Here is a 22,509-nt window from a genome sequence, read left to right as displayed (position 1 = left end):
TGATTTTAGTTTTCAAAATATGGTCTGCCCATAATAAAAATGGATGTTTTAGGCATATTATGTCTAACCCTTAGTCATGCACAGTTGTAATTTATTTAAACTAGAAAATTCAAATGTCATCCCAAGTCTTACATTCACTTTGCCTGATCCATTGAGCAGAATTACATATACTTGGGATGAATGTGAGACTTAATTCTTCCATATCCATATGGATATTCATGTTTTGAGGGCATTTTTCTATCAGAAGTATCATCTGTAGGAAGCAAACCATTGATACTGATTCCAAAGAAATATATTAATTCTGGAGGAGTGCTGTTGTTACTTTAAGTTTGCCATTGCAACAGTTTTCAAGGTTAACACATTTTTAATCTTCTAGATCTTAATTGTACAAAGCAAAAATCTGCTAATTTTTGTTATTATTTCTTTCCTTCCTTCAGTTCTCTGAGTAGAAAACCTTTCCATTAGTTCATCTGAAATAGATAAATGAATTGCCTGGTCCGTGAACTAATGCTGTCTGTGACATCTCATGGACCTTGAAAATTTTGATGACAAAATATTTTTATTCCCCAGGCTTGAGCCTGAAGTCCTAAATCTGGTCTTGTATTTGCTAATGTTGAGAGTCCACGTTACAGTTTATTTATACAGATGGAGAACTCAACAAACACTATCAAATTATTTTCTCTTTAAGATCATATGTTGGAGTTGATGAAGACTTCTAATTTAAAAAAATGTAGTGCAGGACTCAGTCAAAGCTAGCAGCTTTGTATTAGCCAAGAAATGTTCTTAAAAGAATTTATTAGGAGAGTTGTGTTTCAAGTTTTTACTATTCATGAAATAAAAATGCTGTAACTCTACTGAGGTTCTTACTGTGCCATTTATGTGCAACTGAGTCCCTGGGGTGCAGGAGCAGCCTTCACATCCTTCTCAAAGTCTCAAACACCTCATCTGTAATGCTCAATAAAATGGAGTGATACACAAGAGAGAGGAGAGATCTTTTAAATCAAGTAGATTGAGTTATTTTTACATGCCAAAGCACAGGTGGGATTAAAGGAAACCCAAAATGTAACCCAAGTAAATGTGTTTAGGCAGTCATAGAGGGCCTACTCCAAAGGTTTCATGTCAGAGAGGAATTTAGATCTCTTTAATTTACTGGATGTCCACCACACTTTGGCTCATTTAGTAAGCCCTGTTTTGCTTGTACTTCAAGACTTGTAAAGTCTAGATCAAGACACAAATTATTTTTGAGTCATTGTTTTCAAGATGAGAAAGCAAAAGACAACCTTTATGAGGGGTGTGTGTCAAATTTGGCAATAGTGTTTTTTTCTTTTATATGCAATGCAAAACATTTTTAAAATACATGCAGTACTTTCAACTCAGAAATATGTTTTTCACTGCAATAAAGGACAATTATTGTATAGAAAATGTAAAAGGCATAGCTAATACCCTGAGTAACTCTGACTTTAAGTATTTGTATTAAGAACATTTCAAATTCGCCTTCTTTATTCTGTACAGATTATCCAGAAAAGTGGTTTACTGGCAATTGCAAACAGATTTATAGCAATTATAAATATTATAGCTGTTTATGGCCAGTGTCTTTCAGTTTTGGAATCTTCACTGTTCTGTAAATATTGAACAAATTGTAATGTTAATATAAATTTTGTATTTTAATTTGTTCTTCTTCAGCATATAGTCTTTAAAAATAATAACTTCCTTTGTTTGCAATTTACAGACAGTTAAATTTAGTTCCTGGACAGAAGGTTCTTTGATGTAAATTGTCTAAGACAGCTCGTAATAACATTGCTTGGTGTTTTTCAGGCACAGTAGGGAAGGCACCAACAATACAAGCCAGTAAAAGTCCTGGGGGCTTTGGTGTTCAGGTCTCTGCAAATCAGAAAAACAAGCTGAATGACCCTGGAGGTGGTTCTTTCAGGTAAAAAAAGCAAAAATAATAATAAAAAAATGCAGCGGGGTGCTTGGGGGGGGATCTGAAGTATAAAACAGAATTTAGAATTGTTGTAACACCAGAGGGCAGTCTTTTACAATAATTCCTGTCTCTTTTCCCTGGGATTGGATGGCAATTTTCATACTTAATTCTGTTTTTAAAGAAAGAAGGGGATCATTACATATCTTGAGGATTTTTCTCTAAATGCACATTTTAACGTTTAACAGAACTGTAAATTCTGTGGATTATAATAAAGCTTTGGCTGAATGGAATTATGTGCACGAGGATCTAAAAGAATCTGTGGCTGGTGTTACCCACTGGATGCTGCTGCTCCTGTGGAACGTGTCTTGCTGGGAAGGTGCTGGTTGTGAGGACGGGGTCTCTGTGGAGCAGCCCCTCCTGGGCCTGGGAGGGGATCCCTGAGCAGGGGCATTGTCACTCCTGGTTTTGAAAGGCAGATTTGGCTGTGTCTGAGCTCCCTGGGCTTCCTCAGCTCATGGAGGTCGGGTGCTTTGTGGGCCCCTGGAGGAATCAGGTGCTGCAAAAAAGGTTCAGCACAGTTCCAGTGATGCACTGAGCTGCTCTGCCAGTTCTGTATCCTGCAGACTTTTATTTATATGTATTTGGGATATTTTTACTTTTGGTAGTGAGAAGCAAATCTTATGTTTACTGCATTTTACTCTCTCTTAACACCATTTTAGTTTTGTCAAAATATTTTCTTTCTTTATTGAATGACAGAATATTCCTGGATTTTAATATTTTAATTTTCATCTTCTGGGATTCTTTTGTTGCTCTGACATCATCAAACCACTAATTAATTTTCAGGCTTATGCTTTTGCAGGTGAAGTAAAAGAGAATTTGTAGCTCTTTGAAATATCTCTGCTTTGAGGCATGTCAGTATTGTAACTAATAGTGGTAGTACTTAGTATTAATCTGGAAGCAAAATCATTCAATTTTTTATTTTCCAATGCTTTTGCCTCCCACTGAGTATTTAAATGAATTAAAATGTCTGTTGGGTTCAATTGTACTGTCTTAATAAGTATTTTTTATGTTTGTAAGCAACATGAGCATTTATTCTTCGTTAGTATAGCTTTCAATTTTACATACACCAAAAGGGACAGCATTTTTTTAGCTGGATGTTGTAAACTGTGCCAGGATTGATTCTTGCATTCACTTAGTTTATACATAGAATATATTAGGTTAGCTGGAATTGTTAATTTTCCCTTGGGGAGAAGCAAATGCTCAAGGCACTGATTGATAAATCAATAAATCTTTAGTGAGTTTGGTAAATAAGCTGTCAAGGGTGTATGTCATTTTTCCTCTAGAGAACAAATTTTAGTCAGAATGAACGTGTTTGTTTCGTTACATTGTTTTCTCCTTCAAATAGTAAGACACAAAGCTGCATTTAAATAAGTCTATAAAATTGCAAGGATTTATTAAACAGCAGCAAAGATCAAGCTTTTTCCTGATATATTAACAAAGAATTCAGTTGTTTGCATATTTGCATTTCAACCCCTAACCTCTCCTGAGGACAAATAGATGTCTGACTATTAAGCCTAAAGGCACAGAGCTGGAAATCTGTATTAATCCTCTGAATGCTGACTAGTTTTCCTCAACATTCCCAGCGTGTGTGAAGAATGTGTTTTTAGCCAGAAGGCAAACTGGCATCTAAAGCAAAGCAAGAATTTTGAAAAATAGTTGTGTTATGTATAAATTTATTTTGCCCTTAGTGTTTTATTATTGCATATTTGTTTCATTATTTTACATTCTGCTTTCTTTAAAATAACTTATTTGAACTTTTCACTTTTGTGAGTGAAGTGTTGGTCACTAGAAACAGAAATTTGAACTTCATTGTTTTTTGGGTTTTTTCCTCTATTCTGAACTGTAGGGGATACAAGATGGAATTACATAAAAGAACTAGCAATTAAGAATTTTGCAAATTGCAGCTATGCCTTTAAGGTCAGCATTTATTAATGAACAGTAAGACTGCTCACATGAGTTCAGAGTTTGTTCCAGTAGCAGTTTTGTGATGCAGAGTTCTCAACCCAAGAGTTCTGCAATGTGAAGCTGTGCTTGTGAAATTTTAGGTCCCTTTTTTTTTGGTATTAAATTTATTATTGCTGTATTTCTAAATTTATTATTATTAAATTTTATTATTAAATGTATTATTGCTGTATTTTTCAGAGAGAAATACCTACAACCCCAGTTAGGTGACTTTTCAACTCTGTTGATACCTAAGGACAGAAATTTGAGTTTCATTTTTAGCAATGTATCTGTTTGTTTTGCAAGCAGAGGTCTAGACTTGGGTTTGTACCATAACAGGCCAGTTTGAGGTTTCTGAAACTTTTGAAAACTCACTTATCTGAGCTTAAAAGTTCACTTTTATAGGAAACTATTTGGCAAGAATTGCAACTCTATATATAAATGTATTTTTCAGTATCCAAACATATTTCATTATGAGGTTCCTTGAACTAAGGAAGAATGTATGGATAGGATTCTTCCTGTCAGAAAAAATTGTAGTCTCAGCTGTGATTAATACATTTCTTATTTGTATTCCATGTAATACTGAAAAGAAAAAGATCCACTTGCAGACTGTAGGTTGCAAGTGTAAGATGGAAGATAGTGATTCTCTCCAGGAGTTACAGTGATGGTTTTTGTAAGTGCTGTTGCATTGGTTTTGTAGCCGAGAGAAGCAAAAATCCCTCAGAAGTGTGCCAGGGACCTGCAGATGTGCCCGCAGCTGCTGCTCATCACCTCAGGTCCCCTCAGAGTTCCCAGGGACAGGAGCTGCTCCTGCTGTGGTGGGAGCAGCAGGCTCTCCATGGTCCTTGCCACGGTTCAGGTGTGGCCAGTGAAGGGAACCAGCAGAAACATTTGCTCCTGTGTTGAGATGGAATCACTTCAGCTGGGAGAAGCAGCTTTGCTTGGGTCAGGGCTGGTCCAGGTGTGCTCTGTGCTCCTCCCAGGATGGAGGTGGGTGTCTGTCCTCTCATGTCCCAGCACCCCAAACTGCTCAGCAGGGCTCAGTGGCAGGGCCAGAAGTGAACAGTCTGTCCCTTGCTGTGTGGGATGATGCTGTGGTTTTGTTTGCTCCTTCCTTTTGACAGAAACCTTTCCTTTTCTGAAGTGGTATTTCAGTTACATCTGACCTCCTGGAAGCTGTCAGGTTTTGTACAGCCAGTGTGATGGGGTTTGTTTTCAGAGCCAGTTCCGTGAAGTCTCTCAGATCATTTGAAGCTGATCTTAGTATCTGTGTTTTATTCTGCTGTCTGACTGTATTTTGAGGTGGACTCTATGTGGAAATACAAAATTTGTTTTCAGACCTCCCTTGCATAGCCAAAAAAAAAAAAAAATCTCTTGTCTAGTATTTTATTTTCATTTTTAAAAACAAAAGTTTAGCAACATAAGCAAAGCAGCTTTCCCTTTAAGTGGTAGAAAGCTAATGTGGATGTTAAATGGATAACTTGAAAGTTTTCGTTTCAAAATGGTATGTGAAAAACCCTTGGCTTGAGGTTTTTGTTTTTTCAAACAAATTATTTCAAGCTATGAGAGTATTGTGTTTTTTCCATATATTTCAAAAATAAAGAAAAATACTGACCACAGATGTGGTCTGTTCTGTCAGCCCTTTTGCTTATCAGAGAGAAGATTCCACATAAAGAATGAATTATGTGGCAAAGCAGTATTAGGGAGACATTTGAAATTACAACATGAGCGTTAGAATAAACATTATAATTGATGTGTAAATGGAATCTATGCCATTATAAAATACAGTAGTGGCTGTTTATATGCCATGTATTGTTTATCTCTGATTGTGTGATCCACAGGATCTGTGGGATGTAGGGACTTTGTCCTAATGACGTGCAATTCCCTTGTAAGAGAGGGCAGTCAATAGCATAATGTTGTCTTGATTGCTTTATGCATTCTTCTGGCTTGTTTGGGAGCAGTTCAGTATTGCAGATTGGGACAGCAGTGGCTCAAATCTGACAAAGTGCATGAGAAAGAAAAACTGCAATCATGCAGTGAAAGTTTGTTCATAAAGAAAGTACCACCAGATTTTTATAATGGCTTGTCTTAGTTTAAACAAAATCTTTGAGACCTTTCACAGAATTGTGCAAATGCTTTGAGTTTTCTTGCTTATTTTCAGATAAGATTTTTTTCTTTTGGCAATTGCATGAGTCTTCATAACGAGGGAAAAGGAAAATTGTTACAAGAGGTTGAATATTAGAGGAAGAATTGGACTCTTGGATTATTAAGAGATACAATTTGTGTTTGGAGGGAGTTTGAGAACTCATGCTGTCTTAAAAATACAATGTGTGTTGGAATGTTAGCTTCATCCTATGAGACTTAAAATTTAGTTCAATAATAACCAGAAATATTTACTGAAACAGTAGAATTAGAATGAGCATAGTAATATATGCCAAGAAATATGAAATTGTTAAATACTGTGCTCTGATGAAAAATGAAAGATAGACAGTAATCATCAGTCTAGATGACCACTGGATGGCATCTTTGTTCTACAGAATAACTTCTAAAAACTCACTTATCTGGGCTTAAAAGTTCACTTTTGTAGGAAACTGTTTGGCAAGAATAGCAACTATGTATATAAATGTATGTTTCACTACCAAACATGTTTCAGTATGAGGTTCTTTGATGTAAGGAAGAATGTATGGATAGGATTCTTCCTGTCAGAAAAAATTGTAGTCTCAGCTGTGATTAATACATTTCTTCTTTGTATTCCATGTAATACTGGAAAAAAAAAAATAAAGGATATACTTGCAGATTGTAGGTTGCAAGTGTAAGATGGAATATAATGATTCTCTCCAGGAGTTACAGTGATGGTTTTTGTAAGTGCTATTGCATTTGGTTTTGACAATTGCATTGAAATCTAATTTATGTACAAAATACTTGTCTGGTTTTATTTCAGAAATATTTATTTATAATGTGGTCACATATCTGTACATTGAATAAAAATTGGAGTAGCTAAGCTGCTAAGCAGAAGGAAGGTAAAAGATGGATGGTATGCTATTCAGCTATGAAATAACGGAGAAGTATAAACTTCTCTGAGAAGTTGTGTTCTAGAAGTCAAGACTGCTGTTTTGACTTTTTTAATGGCTGATTGCTTGAAGGAGATTGCAGTACTTCTGTCCTGGCACCTGATGTGCAAATACAGGATTGAGACTCTTGAGTAATGCTGGCCAGTTGTGCCCAGCTGTGAGAGCTGCTGCTGAAGGGACAGATTTGGGAACCCCTGCCCAGCTGTGAGAGCTGCTGCTGAAGGGACAGTTTTGGGAACCCCTGCCCAGCTGTGAGAGCTGCTGCTGAAGGGGCAGTTTTGGGAACCCCTGCCCAGCTGTGAGAGCTGCTGCTGAAGGGACAGTTTTGGGAACCCCTGTCCAGCTGTGAGAGCTGCTGCTGAAGGGACAGATTTGGGAACCCCTGCCCAGCTGTGAGAGCTGCTGCTGAAGGGACAGGGCAGCAGGGCTGTGTGGGGCCCTCCCTGGGAACCTCTGGTTTGTTTTTTCCCGGCTCCTCCGGGGCTCGGGCTCATCCCCTGGCACCCAGACCCACAGCAGGGTGAAGGCCCACGGGGCGTCACCACCATACTTGTGGTTTAGTCAGTTGAGCTTTATTTTGAAATTCTGAGTTCAAATCTGTCTTCCAGAAGCTTCTGTTTTACATAGTTCAGAATTTGTGTTCTGGTGACTGCCTTGATAGGAGTTTGGTTTTTGTGCGATTTGAGATCTGCTGGATTTGGGCCTTGTGAGTCCTGGGTGGTTCTCACTCCATTGCAAGCATTCAGGTTTTAACCCAACAGGATCTTGGTTTCTTGCAGTTTTACCTGTGTTTTCTCATCTGTAGAATTACAAATTTTTGAGTTGATCATTGAATATTTCAGTTGGTGTTGGTTGTGTGGAGTGGGCATGGAGCCAATTCCTCATTGTGGCCCTGGGCCCACAGGTGATTATTGTGTCCACACACCATATCAGCTGTAAAAGTGCCAGGATTAAAGGGATGAAGCACCTGCCCTAGGAAGAAAGGCTGAGAGAATTGGGATTTTTCAGCCTGGAGAAGAGAAGGCTGCAGGGTGACCCAATTGTCACTTTACAGCACCTGAAGGGGGCCTGCAGTAAATGGGGAGAAACAATTTACAAGTGCATGGAGTGGCAGGACAAGGGGGAGTGGCTTCGAACTAAAGGGTAATAGGTTTACATTGGGAATTAGGAAGGAATTGTTCCCTGTGAGGATGCTGAGGCTCTGGCACAGGTTGCCCAGAGAAGCTGCCCCTGGCAGTGCCCAAGGCCAGGCTGGATGGGGCTTGGAGCAGCCTGGGACAGTGGCAGGTGTGTCCCTGCCCATGGCGGGTGTGGCACTGGATGAGCTGTTAAATTTCCTTCTAACCAAAACCATCCTACGATGTTGCAACACGGCTCTCAGGAGTTTCTTTTTAAGGCAGGAAATCAAGTGCTTAACACTCCTGGAAATTAATAGAAGCTCATTTGTGTAGACTTTTACTGAAAAGCGTTTTAAGATTCCATTTTCTGCATCAAGTGTTAAGCACATTTCTGCAGGTTTACACAAATAAATGTCTCTTCTTCTTCCCACAAAAGAAAACAAAACGTAGTCTTTCACCAAAATTGGCTGCTGTAGTACAGATAACAGGAAAAGTATGGGAGGAGCGGGAGGACCTAGATTATGGATTTCTGGATTTCCCTCCTTTTATTCTCAGACTTTATTTGCAGCTATTGGTTTTTAATGTGGGCATTCAGCTTGTTACAAGTGGCAAAGTATTTTAGAGTGCGCAGGACATCAAGTATGTAACAATTTTTTAAAAATCTTTTAAATTAAGCTTTTGTTTGATTACTTAATACACTAATGGGAGTCTGGACTTGAATGTTCTTATCTGTATATATATTTTCTGAAAATAATATTCTCAAAGGTTGTGTAATCAATCTAGAATATGTTGAAATAGTGTTTGTGTCAAGCAAACACTTTGAAACAGAATGTGCTAAATCCAGATGGCTGTTTCCACAGCTCTGAGTCATACCTCAGACAGGTAGGAGGTAAAGATGCTCGGGAGATACTGGTATGGAAACTCAAATTTGTTTGTACTTTCTCAGGCTGTTAAAAAGGATGTTGCAGGGCACAAAATGGTCTGGGAGTTACTGTCATCTTCTCAAATGCAGCTCATTTTCCTAAAACTTGTTGACACAACTAATATTTGTATGTTAGCAGAGAAGTTAGCACATACTCCAGCCACGCTTGGAGCCCAGACTTACCTATGAGCTCAGCATGGTTAAAGAATCTTCCCTGACTGTTGCTGAAAATGCTTTGATGCCTGTTTTAGTAGGAACTTGTGAAACAGTGAAGGATTAAAAATACATGGGTTTGCTTTTAATTTCTGTTATTTATTTTACCATTTTATGCCTAGTTTTCTTTATAATGAGAAAATCCCAGTGTCCAGTTGTTAGTGGTGATCATTGCCTTTAGTTTCCTGATCAGCCTGGTTTCATTGATATCACTGACTCAGACACCTCTGTAACACTTTCTGTTACCAGTCAAATTGTCTTGCTTCTGATGTTTTCTGATATGGTCAGAGAGAGATGTGGTTGTTTCTGAAGATATTCTGTGAAAATGGAGACACCAGGGGTTGTGTCTCAATTGGTCCACTCGTTGGGCATGTGGCATGATGGTTCCTTCTAGAGAAGCAGATTGTGTAAAAAATGAATATATTACATGCAGAATTTGGTTTTATATGTTGTTTTTTTTATTGCAGAGATGATGATGACATCAATGATGTTGCCTCTATGGCTGGCGTTAATCTTAATGAAGAAAGTGCCCGAATTCTGGCTACCAACTCTGACTTGGTTGGAGCCCAGATCCAGTCCTGTAAAGATGAACCCTTTCTTGCTGCTATACCTCTCCATAAACGCATACTTGAAACGGGTGAGAAGCGCATCCTTTCCTTCTGGGAGTGTTTCCTTCAGAGTGATGAGGTTCTGAGGAACAGAATATGCTTAGCACTTAAGATGGTTTTTTAAGCATTTGATTCCATAATTTTGTATTTCTAAACTTTCAAGGTTTTTGTGATAAAAGTAACTTACCTCAAGTTGGAAATAAAATAGCATGCTGGTACTTTTAAACTTCATTCTTTCCCATGTTTTTTATATCCAAGGATCTCAAAGCTCTTTGCAAACATTAATTATTTCTCACAATCCTCCTTCATGTTTTACACATGAGAAGATTGAAACGGAGAGGTAAAGTAAGTAGTACAGGTCACAGAGGACAGCTGTGAATAACATTTAACAGAATGCTTAAGTTTCCTGTCAAGATTTTCTTTCCCCATACAAACCAGTTGCTCAGTTCTGAACACCTGCATCTATTTAAGTTCATAGTGATTTTCTTATGGCGTGTTTTCAAAAAGCTGTGTTTATTTATCATGGCAAAAAGGTATGTTTATTTATTCTGCCATTTGAAAATGGCAGTTAAAAACTTCAGTAGAATAACTGTTCAGAATTAGTGGTGTTTTAAGGTTAGGAAATGCAGTTCTGTAAAATAGAATGCATTTTTATGCAACATACTTTATTAATAATATAACACTTCGTGTTCTGGTACTTAAATGTATATTTTTCAGCACAATTTTTGTAATGTTTTCAGTGCCATCAGTGTCTTAACATACTAAGCTCCAATTATTTAGGGGTGTAAATTGTATCTCTTTCAGGCCTATGCTTACATCACAAATTTTTAGGGATCTACTTCTTAGAGTTTTAAAGATAAGACCAAAATCTTGTTACAAATCAGTGCTGTTAGTTTTTTTTAAGCATGTGGCTGCTTCAGAAATGCTATTTGTGTTTATGTTCATTGAATTAACTGGAGCCTTTTTATATTGCAGTTGCAGGCAAGTTCTCCATTGACTTATTGTCAGACTTCACTCTTGTACTTTACAAAATGCCATTTTAAGTTCCCCTTCAGAGAAAGGAATGGTTTTGCAGGCTGTAGTCAGCTCGCTGTGAGGATATGATGACAGCTGGGAAAGCATGTCCTGCCTTTTGGGACTGCCTCAGCACCACCTGAGACTGCAGCCAGCAAGGTCTTCATGGAATGTGTCTGAGAAACTGTTGAGAGGGATGCTCACGTAATAGTTGATACAGGTGTAAGAAAAGGAGAAGGCAACAGACATAAAACTGTTAGAAAGAATGGGAAATCAGTTATGAATTTGCCATTTAAGCCTTAATGAGCTATGTGGCTATAACAATTGCTGCACAACATGGAGTTGTAATTACAAGTGCAGGACTTACAGGAATCTGTGCATACTTCAAGAGCCACAGAGCCCATCACACTATTCATCACTGCCTTTTGGGGTTTGCTTCTCTGAGGAACAAATCCCCATGGCTGTGTTTGAAGCTTTATTGGCTTTGATAATTGAAATGAAACTTTCAAAGCTTTTAAAAGCAGCTGCAGGGATTTACTTCTCAAAAGCAGTGAATCCAGAAGAGCGGCCACTCCTAGTGATCTCCTGCAGCCACTTTTAGAGCTTTATTTTTGTTTTACATGAAGCCTTTTATAGTTTTGAAAGTGGCTGTGGAGTTCAGAAGTGGCTACTATCTGGGATCTATGGCTCTCGAGGAGAGATTCCTTCAGCTGATTTTGAAGTTTTAGAAGCAGGGGTTTCACTGTGTGTGGCCAGATTTGTTGTTTGCTTAGGACCACACACAAATTTAGTAATCTGTGCTACTGGGAACTTAAAATAATGACATTGTAAGTTCACTGCAAGACTCAGTATTGCCATATGTTGCTGTGACAGGACTAAGCAAAGCACCCGTGACCTTCTTGAGCACATTAGGAAAAAGTCTGTTATGTGAGTCCTCATTCTTCTGTTTTCATTATGCCTGTTGACAAATGAGATAAGATACATGTTTTCTTCTTACTTTTGCATGAATATGACTTAAACAAATGTTATTTTCTACCTTTAGGTCTTTTCCTATTTAATCACTTCAGTTTTAGGACAAGTTTTTAATGTTTTAGTAAAAGAGAGATTTGTGGTGTGTACAGTATTAGGAAACTACTCTTGTCTCCTTTCTCAGAAGCGAGATCTTTCAGGTTTTCTGTAATATTAATCTCCTCCTCTCTTTTCTGAGTAAGAGCTCTGTCGAGCAACTTGGTAGTGTTCCCCAAAGGCTGTTTCAGAGATTGTGCTTCCATTCACCAGAGTCGGAATATAAACTGCTAAAGTGAGAGCAGATGCTCTTCAGACTTTGGCAGTAACCACCAGCTAGATGCCTCAAAGACATAGTGAAAGAGGTTTCTTAATACATTGTATGCTCTTATCTCTACTTGAGCTTGGCAGTGTTAGAATCCAAGGGACTAATATTGATCCATTTAAATGGAAGAAGTAACTGAAAGGTAATTCATGCAAAGATATTCATCTACTTCCCACATGCTTCCTTATCCAATTTTGTATCTAGTCATTTTAGGCTGGTAATCATTGCCATTTGTTCATGTAGGAAGGCAAGGCTGTGACTGTTTCAGATTCTTCTTTGATGCAAAATCAAGAGTGAGTATGTCTCAGCATATAATGTATTTCTTTTGTTATTCCTCTCAGAATCATAAAACTTTAAACCCTGATCTTTCTACATGACAGCATAGCACAATGAAACATATACAAAGGGTTGGAAAGCTTTCGTGGTTTTTTTTTTGGGAAGTTGAGGGGCAGAGGTTGATATGCATCATGCATGTGCATACCAACTCCTGACACTTTCTAGGTCTTTAACTTTGTTAGTAGAATGAGTAGTGTTTCTTCAGAAGGCAAGCAAGCTGATTAGACCCATTATTTATTTATTTTTACAAGCAAATAATGCTGAAAAATCCTAGCTTTTCCACTTGGTTTTATGGGAATGAAACAAGAAAAATTACCTTAATAATTGGTAATTGTTTCACTTCCATTCATTCATAAACTTAACTAACACGACATTCTTACTTCTTGCTGAGTAGGAATGTTGTGTTAGTTAAGTTTTAGAAGCTAGTTTTCGACATTCTGAATTTTTGCTGTTTGCTGAATGAGGCAATAGGCAACACTTAGTAAAACAGGTTTTTACGTGTGACAGTTTTCTATAGTCCTTAACCATCTTGTGAAAATAGAGACTCCTCTGCTTTAATTCCCTGATTACAGCATGGCTTCTGAGTGCTGATAAGAGCAAGGCTGTACTGCATTTTATGTTAAAAATTAGTGAAAGGTAGCAGGACACAGCAAAGGATAGCATAAAACATGATTATTTTTATAATCCTTTCCTAAATCCTTGGAAAAAGGGAACAGCTGTCTCATGTACTTTTCTGAGAACTTGATGGTCTCTCAAACCTTCACCGGGGGTTCCAAAAGGCATTGCTTTATATTTTGTGAACAATAGAGCATGATACCTTCACTGGCTTAGAATCTGCAGGAGCTTATTAATTCCCACAACTTTTAATTTTAATTGATCTCTTCTACAATCAGGTGATGCCATTTTGCTTTTATTAACTCTCCCTAAAATGTCACAACTTGTGGTGAGCCCTAACTATAAGTTAACTGTTATAATGCAATAATATTTAAGCAGGAGTTTGGCTTTTTGTATTCTTGGACTTCAGTGGTTCCTTTCTTTGAACATCTTTGGGTTCTTCACCCCATTTTTCTACTTCAGTTTTGTTGTTACAGAACACTGACTGAATAGAACACATGTGGCGTTCTAAGAAATACAGGACTAATTTGGCCACACGGAATACATTTTGAATACTGTCATCTTGTATCTTCCAAATTATTTTAACTTAAATGCATACAACAGAAATTTATTGGAGAACCAGCCATGATATCTATAGCATGGTTTTACAAAATGCTGTATTTTTGTTACCTAGCATCATTATCAATGTCCTTTGGAAAAAGTGTGTTATACTGACACAGCATACATCTGCAATATTGCCCACCACAAACCTAGTTCTGGATTCTCTTGCTTCATATAAATAAAGTTTTAGTCTAGAACACACAGAGTGGTGCATGCCACTTATTATAAAGCTTGAAAATGTGCTGATGAATCCAGTTTCTCCTAGTTCAGTAGTTATAAGGCCTATAGTCTTCCTTAAAACAGCTTCAGAGAAGCTTGGCTGGTTAGGAGTGAGCCACTGTTTTTGTCAATATAACAATTGTATGGTTAGGTTCAACATAACTTATAGATTTACCTTTTTGTTATTTTACATGTAAAATATGTTTTTAATTTTGTCTGATGAAATATTGATCATTGCTCTGCCTTGATTCTTTCCTTGTTCAGCCACTGTATGTTAAATCTTACAGAAATAGGTTATCTGTGTTTTCTATATTCTGGAGTATATTGAATCTACTGTGTGGCATTGCAGTGGCAGCAGTTGTGTCCTTATGTGTATATTTTAAATAAAGAATTTGTGTGCTCTAGAGGGCATTTTATATTGCTAAACCATGTTAAAACCCATAGGGGTACCTTTCATGGAACCAGGCCAGGTGATTTCAGTGTCTATTTAAAGCATTTGTTATTAGTTTAGTAAGTCTTTCTGTCATCCTCTTTTTCTGGGTTTGTTTGTCAACATTTGTATTCTTGCTTGAATGAAATGAAACTTTCCTATTGATGACTGCTCTTTCATATACAGAGTAGCTCTAACATAAAAGTGTGGTTATTTCTCTGGTTGCTTTACTTTAGAGGGCTTTTATAGCTACTTCAATTACTGTGGTTGTGTGTTCTGAAATTCTGAGCTCTCTGATTGCCTGTGAATATAATTTTTTATTTTCACTGCACTTTTTGTTGATGTGATTTAGTTGTTTTCGCTGTTGACTTTTAACATTTTGTCCATAAGTTGATTTGTCTTCAAACTGAAGTATTCATTTGAATGTAATTTTTTATCATCAGCATCTGTCTGTCAGGATGACCTCTGTAAATGCCTGTGGACATAACTCTTGATTGTGTTTGGGGATTGCTCTAACACCTCCCTGTTCATAAGTGTAGCAGATTGAAGTCATGCACTGTCCTAAGGACTTGCTTAGTCTGCTTGAACTGTACCTACAGTGGAGTTTTCTGGATTCTACTTAGTATTCTCAGGGAGCAAAAAAAGTCATGTTAGGTATTGTGTAATCCAAATTGCAAGTTACTGTGCATGCCAAAGCATGGACTTTCTCTAGTTTCTGTAAACTTCAGTCTGGTACTCCAAGATGTGGCAGGTGTAGAGATGTATCCACATTCTGATGTCTGGAATAGTTCTGTAACTTGGGCTTATTTCATTAGTATCAAACAAACAATTTGCTAGAAATTGCATTTAGATGAGAAGATGTGTGCTGCTCCCAATTTTCTAACCAATGTCCATAGTTGTGATAGTTGTTTAGGTTGTTGATAGGCTGAGATTGGAGTTCATTGTACATGTTCAATAGAGAATTTGGTTTTATATTCCAACTGAATCAATTGCTAATATTACTGTAATATAAGACAATTATATTTGATTCACATTTACTATTTCCTTTTCAAAAAAGGTGGGAATATATTCCCATCTTAGTATCAGCAGCAGTGTTGCCAAATAAACATAATCAGTAAGTACTTCAGCAGAATGTTAAACCATATTGTTGTTCTTTCTTTAATAGGTCCATGATTAGACTTCCTGTTTTACAAGATGTCCCAACATGTGTTGGAATGGTAACTTCAGTACCACCTGAGAGCTTGGAGTCTGCCTTTCTGTGAAAGGTAGGGCAGCTTCTGTTCAATATTTTTTTGCATACTTCCAAGGTTTTCTTTTTATTAATCTTATTGGCTCTGCAACACTACAGAATCTGAGTTATGCTTTTAGCTGTATCACCTTTAGGTGTCAGAACTGATGTTATTTCATCAAGCAGTAATTTCTCAAAATAAATATGATTAATTTAGCTATGTTTAAAATATGAGTATTAGTGAAGAAAATGATGCTGTTTCTTCAGGCATCATTTTCCAAGGTTTTACTCCAGCTGAGCTGAGAGCATGACCATTATACTTGGTCTCAGAAATCCTTAGAGAATTCAAGTTTTGTTCACCATAATTTTATTTTCACTAGTTTTTCATTCTGTTTTGTGAATGTAGTGAAAGTGCCATCTTAAAAAGGTCTTGCTATTTCTAGAAGGCAGTTCTGGCCTTCAGGGCCCACCAAAATATGTTACCCAGCCTCAGAATAAGTTTGCATCTGGGAATTGAGTGGCTTAAATTTCCAGGTCTCTGCAAAGGAGAGTGGAATTAAGATCATCATTCTGTGGAGATGCATTCTCTACCTGATTCATTTATAAAGTCCATGGATGTAAAATAAGAACAATAAAAAGAAAACCTTAGAGAACCATTCAGTATTGCAATAAAGCTGACTTACATTATTCCTGTAGGCAAACTCCATGCTCGAGAGGTGGTGCTAATGTCCCCAGCACTCAACACATGTTGGAACATCTTTGTGGAGGAGGAAGTCATTGATCAGTGAGCAGCATCTTCAAGGATCGTTTAAGGGGAAAAAAGTAAAAGGTAATATTTTTAAAAATATGTTGGAATGATTGTTCATTATGTTTATTTGGCAATCCTGCTGCTCATACTAAGGTTGTAGTGTTTTCATTTCTTAAAATTACTGACAAACTTTGTAACTTCCTTTAGTCTTTCCTTCTCCCATTGTCAGCCTCCTACATGTTGCTGAGTCTACTGCACACAAGTCCAGAATTTACTATAACTCATTGGCAATTTGATACTTTTTTCAGTGGTTGTAAAGCAGAGAAGGTTAATCTGTGGTTTAACCAGTTTTGCAGTCCCTTGTGTTAAATAAGTCAGAGCCAAACATTGAACTGGTACGAAGACATGCTGCTGCTAACCAAAGGGTATTTGTTTTCAAGGAAGTAGCTGCTACACAAAATTGTGCCAGATGAGGTACCACCATCTGTTTGTGCACAATAGTGTAGAAGTGCAGCCTTACAATAAGCTGTCATAAACTAAAGCTATTTTGACAAAATTAAGTGACCATATCTGACCTGGTTAAATTTTGCAGTGGTGGATCTGGTGAGGCTCTATTTGGTATTAATGAATGTGGGATGGTGTCCTGATCTTGGCAGGTTTAATTCTAATCCTGGGCATAGAGAGATGAAGGTGCTGATATTTTGAAATTCAGGTGATGATCTGTGGTCTACCCTTCTGGTATCCTTTGAATTTCCTGGGTTTTATCTTCTGAATTTCCTGAATTTCCTCCCTGTGTGACATGCCTATCCTGCCTCCTTAGACAAAGCCTCACATGTAACTAGTCTGCCTGGCATCAGGCTTGTGGTGACAGCTGTGATGCCTGATCTGCTTGTGGTGTCAGAGATGGTTTTTCAGAGGAAAATATTGTCCAAATGTCTGTTTTGTTCACACAATTTGCTTTAAAGGAACAGAACCACACAGGCAAGTTCTTATACTTGGTATACTTTGAATCCTGTGGATGTGCTGGAGAGTGTGTTCTGTTCCTTGTGAGGACTATGTCTAGGATGCTGGCATCTGTGTGTCATCTCTGACATATAAGAGTTCTGCTCCATCTGTGTCTTACCTGGTGTACTGTCATAATTGTGTATTTATGGTGTTTAAGCCTGAGGTCTTGTCTTGGTTTACTATTTTGAGTTTAGCTCAAGAAATATATTTGTCTACTCTGCATGAAAACAGATAAATCCCCAACTAACAACTTCTCTTTTGTTTTCTTAGGGACTCCCATTGGTGTCATTGCCATATTAGTACTTTGTGGTCTGGTCCTTGTAAAAATCTCTTTTGGTTTGACTCTCTAGTGAGTAACCAAGCACAAAAGTGCATTGAGGCATTTACTATTATTCATAAAAATAATGAACATATTTTCTAGTCCTCTACACTGTGTTTATTCTTGAATGTTCCTGGATATCTTTGGACATGCTTATTATACTGTATTTTTTGTTTTGGGAAAACCAAGATGAAGAAGAAAAGATCATATAATTGTAATCTTTGTGTTCTCATTTGACACGTTGAGACCTGACCCAGTTTCAGTTTTCATCCCCTCCTCTGACTTTAGTATTTTCCTCACACTGTTCATATTCAATTGCTGCAGCACAGATTACTGGGATTATAGGGTAGGATGTGGAGCTGCAGTTCTCAAAGGTTTTGTCCTTCAGTGCCTCCTTTTCATAACTTCAGCACCCGCCCTTCTTTTAGAATACACATCAAATGGCACAAAAATTATCTTAAAGTTGATTTATTTAAAGAGGAGGAATTAAACATCAAATGTAAGGACATTGTCTTTGCTTAACACATTGAGATTTTGCTTTCTTCTAGAAGAAGGTAGGTGATACACAGTTTAGTTACAGAAGGGGCAAGGAAACAATTAATTGTAGTGCCTTATATTCCTTCAGAGTTGACAGTCTTTCTGTCCTCTATGATCAAGCTTCAAGCCTTCCTTGCTGTGGGAATGCCAGGTGTTCTCTGCTCCTACATGCACTGTTTATGCTTCCATGCTTTGTGGCAACTCCTTCCATTTTCCAGGCCTCCACATACCTGTGCAGAATGTTGTTTGGTGACTATCTGGGTTCTGTTAGAGACAAACCACTAAGGGTAATAAAAAAGACTCTTTATGGATGATTAATAGCTGCCTTTCAGCTGTTTAATTATCTAGCTTAGAGACAGAATTTTGGAAACTGGATTGTCTGGTTATGTATACCTTAGGACAGACCTCCTCTCAAAGTAGTTCTTTTCTCCAAAAAGCATGAATTATGAGCAAGTTTCCAGACTTACCCACTGGTTGAGACTTTATAAAGAAGTGGAGGTTTTTTGTTGGTCAGTCTTACATGACCTCCATCAAAAAACATGAGTTGTATATTTGTATAGTTAGGGTTAAGTAAGATGCTTGAGAAATTCTTTCTCTACTTGATGAATTTTTTTTGTCCTGCCCCAAATCCTATGGACTTGCATATAAAAGCTTTAAGTCAGCACATAAAATAGGATGAGACTATGGCCAGGGATTTTGTATGGATGCATGCAAAATGCATCTGACTCTGTTGTGTTAAAATAACTACACCAAGATGACCCTCTAGAGTGGAGTTATTTTGCTTGTTTCCCTTTGACAAGAATGAAGTATATTAAAATTAGAAACGAAAAGTTCAAAATAAACAAAAAGGTTGCTTTTGCCAAGTGTGTAGTTAAGTTGTGGAACTCTTTGTTTTACAATGTTGCAAATTCAAAAAATTACTTGAAAAATTAATGGAAAAAGCCATTCCATTCTGACCTAATAAACAGATAAGATGCTCTTAGGACAGACCAAGGCATAATTTTGGTGCCCAGTGAGCACTACACACTTTTTGTTTTAACAATCTTCTAGCAGCATCTCCTAATACTACTGTTAGAGAAAGGATGATGGACTCTGTTACCCAGAGTAGGTTTATTTAACTTTTTATACAGTTATGTAAATACATAAGTGTTTGTTGTAGTATAGTTTGTACTGAAAGAGTTAAATCCACTGTAGTTCCTGAAATACTTTGGTTTTGTGCTTGTGCATTCACACTACAAAGCTTAAAAGTCTCAGCTGAATCTAACTTTGCTAAAATAGTTTGGTTGGCATTTACTTTGGAGGGGGCAGGAAAAGACAATACTAAAAATTGGGTAGCATTTTATTCTGCATTTTTATTCTTTTAGGTTACATTGCATGGCTGGTTTTGTTTTTTCCCTGCTGTGTCTTGCACTGAACATGGTATGTATTTTGAGGATTTTAACCTGTAAGTTTGGAATTTATTTGAAAAAAATAACCAATGTTTGAGCAGTTTATCAGTTTCACAAAATGCTTCCTGGGCAATCAGCCCAAGGTGGGTAGTCCTGAAGAAGTGTAGGACAAACACTACTCCCAGCAGATAGGGAGTTCTCAAGAAGTGTGGGAAATTAATTTGTAGAGAATTCTCAAAGCCTGAGAGAAGGCTCACATAGTGTGCATCTGTATGGAAACCTTAAGATAAGAAATGCTGACTTAGAAATGCCATGGAATAGGACAGACATGGTTGAGAGAGAAATGGAACTAGAAACAAGTTTCAAAGGATGGCCTTGCAAATGAGACTGGATACTTTGGAGAAATAGAACTATGAAAGATGGATTGTAGTAGGACCCATGACAGGTAATTTTAGAATGATTTCCTTTAAGAAATTTACAACATGGTGTGGCAAAAGCTGATAGGCCAAGAAACACTTATAATGTATTGTAATTAGGAAATAGTTGGCTTCTGATTGTGATGGCATGAATTATAACACCTGCATTGTCTCACCCTTCTCATGAGACTGCAAATGGAATAAAGCACCTCTCAGTTGCCTCATCTCTGGGTCAGAAAAGGGCCTAATCTGACAAAGGAGGTTTCCAGTTTGTCCAGAAATCTACTCATAAGTTAGTTCTGAAGCTCTGGAGGAAGGATGTTTTTTTACAAACAAGTTTATTGAAGTAAGGAATGTAGGGCTTTCCATTGCAAACTGATAAAAAGTCATTCTCTCTAACAAAGTCATTGTTCCCCATGAAGGTGCACTGGAAGTGTTGAGCAGGATCAGAAACTGGTTTGCAAAACCTTTCCTAGCTGAGAGTGGCTTGGAGCTGTGGGTTCTGTCTTGGCCATCTGCCCCTCACACGGGGCTGCTGGTCTGTACCTGCTGCAGGGAACTGTGCACCAAATCTCAAAGCACTTGGCAGGGATTTTGTTTGGCAGGAAGCACTCCCTGGCCTGGGGCTTTCCTGAGCAGCTCTGCGTTACAGGTTCCTCAGAGGCGCTTCTCCAACCGCTTCCTTTGGGTTGGCTCTTTTTGTCAAGGCAGCAACTAAAGTTTTGTAGTTTCTCCTGTTTCCTTTGCCTGGGATCGCTGAGTTATCTTGCACCCCTAGGAATGTCTGATTATCAAAAATGGAGTTGCTGTTTGCCCTACCACTGATGAACAAGCTCTGCCTTCAGTTTTTTAGTACTGAAAGTCTGTCTAGGGCACTGATAGCCCCCCCAACACAACCCCAGGGTATTCTGAACCTAACTAACCACCTTAGTCTTTTCCTCTCCTATGTTCCATCCCTCATTCTCTAGCTTAATATTTAGAGTTGGGTTTTCCCCTTGATAGCACTAGGAATGCAGTATTGATGGATGGCTTTGTGGGCTGAGGACACTGCTCTGAGGTTGGGAGAAGTGAGTTCAGTAATTGCCATTGTGCTTCTCAGGATGTCAAGGCCTCTTAGTACAGTAGAGTTGTTCCCCCTCCCTGTTTTGTCAGCCTGGAACTGCTCGGTTTAGAATGTTAATGCACAGTATTTAGAATTATTAATACACAGTATTTAGAATTACTACTACACAGACAAAGTTCCAGTTGCTTTCTCTTGATTTCATGTCCTTCTTTCTGTAGAGACCACACAAGATGAGTCTTTAGTTTCAGAAGGTGAGCTACTCTCCCCCTCACCCCATTTTTTTCAGCTTGTAATTTCCTATATGTTGTTCCTATATACTGTAAGTTCCTGTATATTGTAACAGTGTCTACTTAACCAGTCATGTTGTATTTAGTTGTACAGAGATTAAGGTGTTTGAAATGTTTCACTGCTACATCTACAGCAGCACTATAAAATTGTCAGTTTCCCTTATGTTGGTGAAATGAAGGAATAGAATTCTTTGTTAGAGAATTGAATAGTTTGGGAGGCTGCAGGAATTGAAGTGGCTGTGTTTCCAATATATTGCCTGATGGGGAAGCTTGCAGGGGGACTGAGGCACAAAACTGTGGTGGTTCTTTTGGGATAACATAGGAGGGGGCTTGAGCCTCAATTGTAAATGCAGTCAAGGCACAGCCCAACACTTTCTGGGATGTGGGCAGGAGAGAGGTGGGTAGATCTGACCAGATTCTTCTTTGCTGCATTTTCCTAGATCTGATGGGGTTAAATGAGGTTAAACAAAAACTTAAATAATGTCTGAGATTGGAGGGGGATGGACTTTGCTTTCTGTTTTGTGGTATGCAAGCCAGCTGTAATGGCAGAAGGGGTCTGGATCTAACAAGACTGGTTCCAGTTGGATATTGGGCCAATATTTTTTGCATAGAATTTAAAGTTCAAGAAGCTGCTCCTGGTGTTAGGCTGACAGGAGTGTGTGCTTTCTGCATTTCTGACCTGTGGTTAGGGCAGATAGGCACTAATTATGCACCCTCCCAGTGTTGCACTTGAAGGACAACCAAACCCTAAATCTGAGCTGTTTAACTGCTTAAAGCCAGTTCTTCAAGGTTTTTTTGTTTTGAGTGTAAACGTAAAGAGATTTTATACAGCACTTAATAATTTATCACATCAATAATCAGAGTCAGATCTGATGTTTTACAAATAATTTTTTTTATCTTTGATCTCAATCCTGTCAGTCCTCTTATAGTATAAATTATTGAAGTAACTTTTTGATTCTTTGAAAAGCTATCTGCAAAGACAGTATTTTTCTTCTGCTTCCCAAATAGGGCAGTACCCTCCTTATGATTTGTTTTGGTTTTTGATCAATAAAATATAATTAAACTTCTAAAGTGCAGCAAATCCAGTGACTTTTCAGATAGCTAAGCAGATGATAGC

General features: G+C 37.9%; 1 protein-coding gene across 4 annotated transcripts in view; it reads left to right on the top strand.

Annotated features, from left to right (window-relative positions):
- Positions 1-22,509, top strand: part of LOC101233672 (transcription initiation factor TFIID subunit 4) — a 146,747-nt gene that overhangs the window by 34,701 nt on the left and 89,537 nt on the right. For 3 of the 4 annotated variants that reach the window (XM_072934517.1, XM_072934518.1, XM_072934516.1), the window contains exons 9-10: positions 1,816-1,930; positions 9,717-9,886. In XM_072934517.1, coding sequence (XP_072790618.1) covers positions 1,816-1,930; positions 9,717-9,886 — 285 coding nt within the window. Of the gene's footprint in view, positions 1-1,815; positions 1,931-9,716; positions 9,887-15,566; positions 15,667-16,325; positions 16,459-19,602; positions 19,661-22,509 lie in introns of those variants that run through there. The other variant, XR_012057827.1, reaches the window with a different exon arrangement.

The sequence above is a fragment of the Taeniopygia guttata genome, chromosome 11, assembly GCF_048771995.1.
Source record: "Taeniopygia guttata chromosome 11, bTaeGut7.mat, whole genome shotgun sequence".
NCBI lineage: Eukaryota > Metazoa > Chordata > Aves > Passeriformes > Estrildidae > Taeniopygia > Taeniopygia guttata.
Note: the sequence above shows the minus strand (reverse complement) of the source record. Positions and strands in the feature narration are given on the sequence as shown.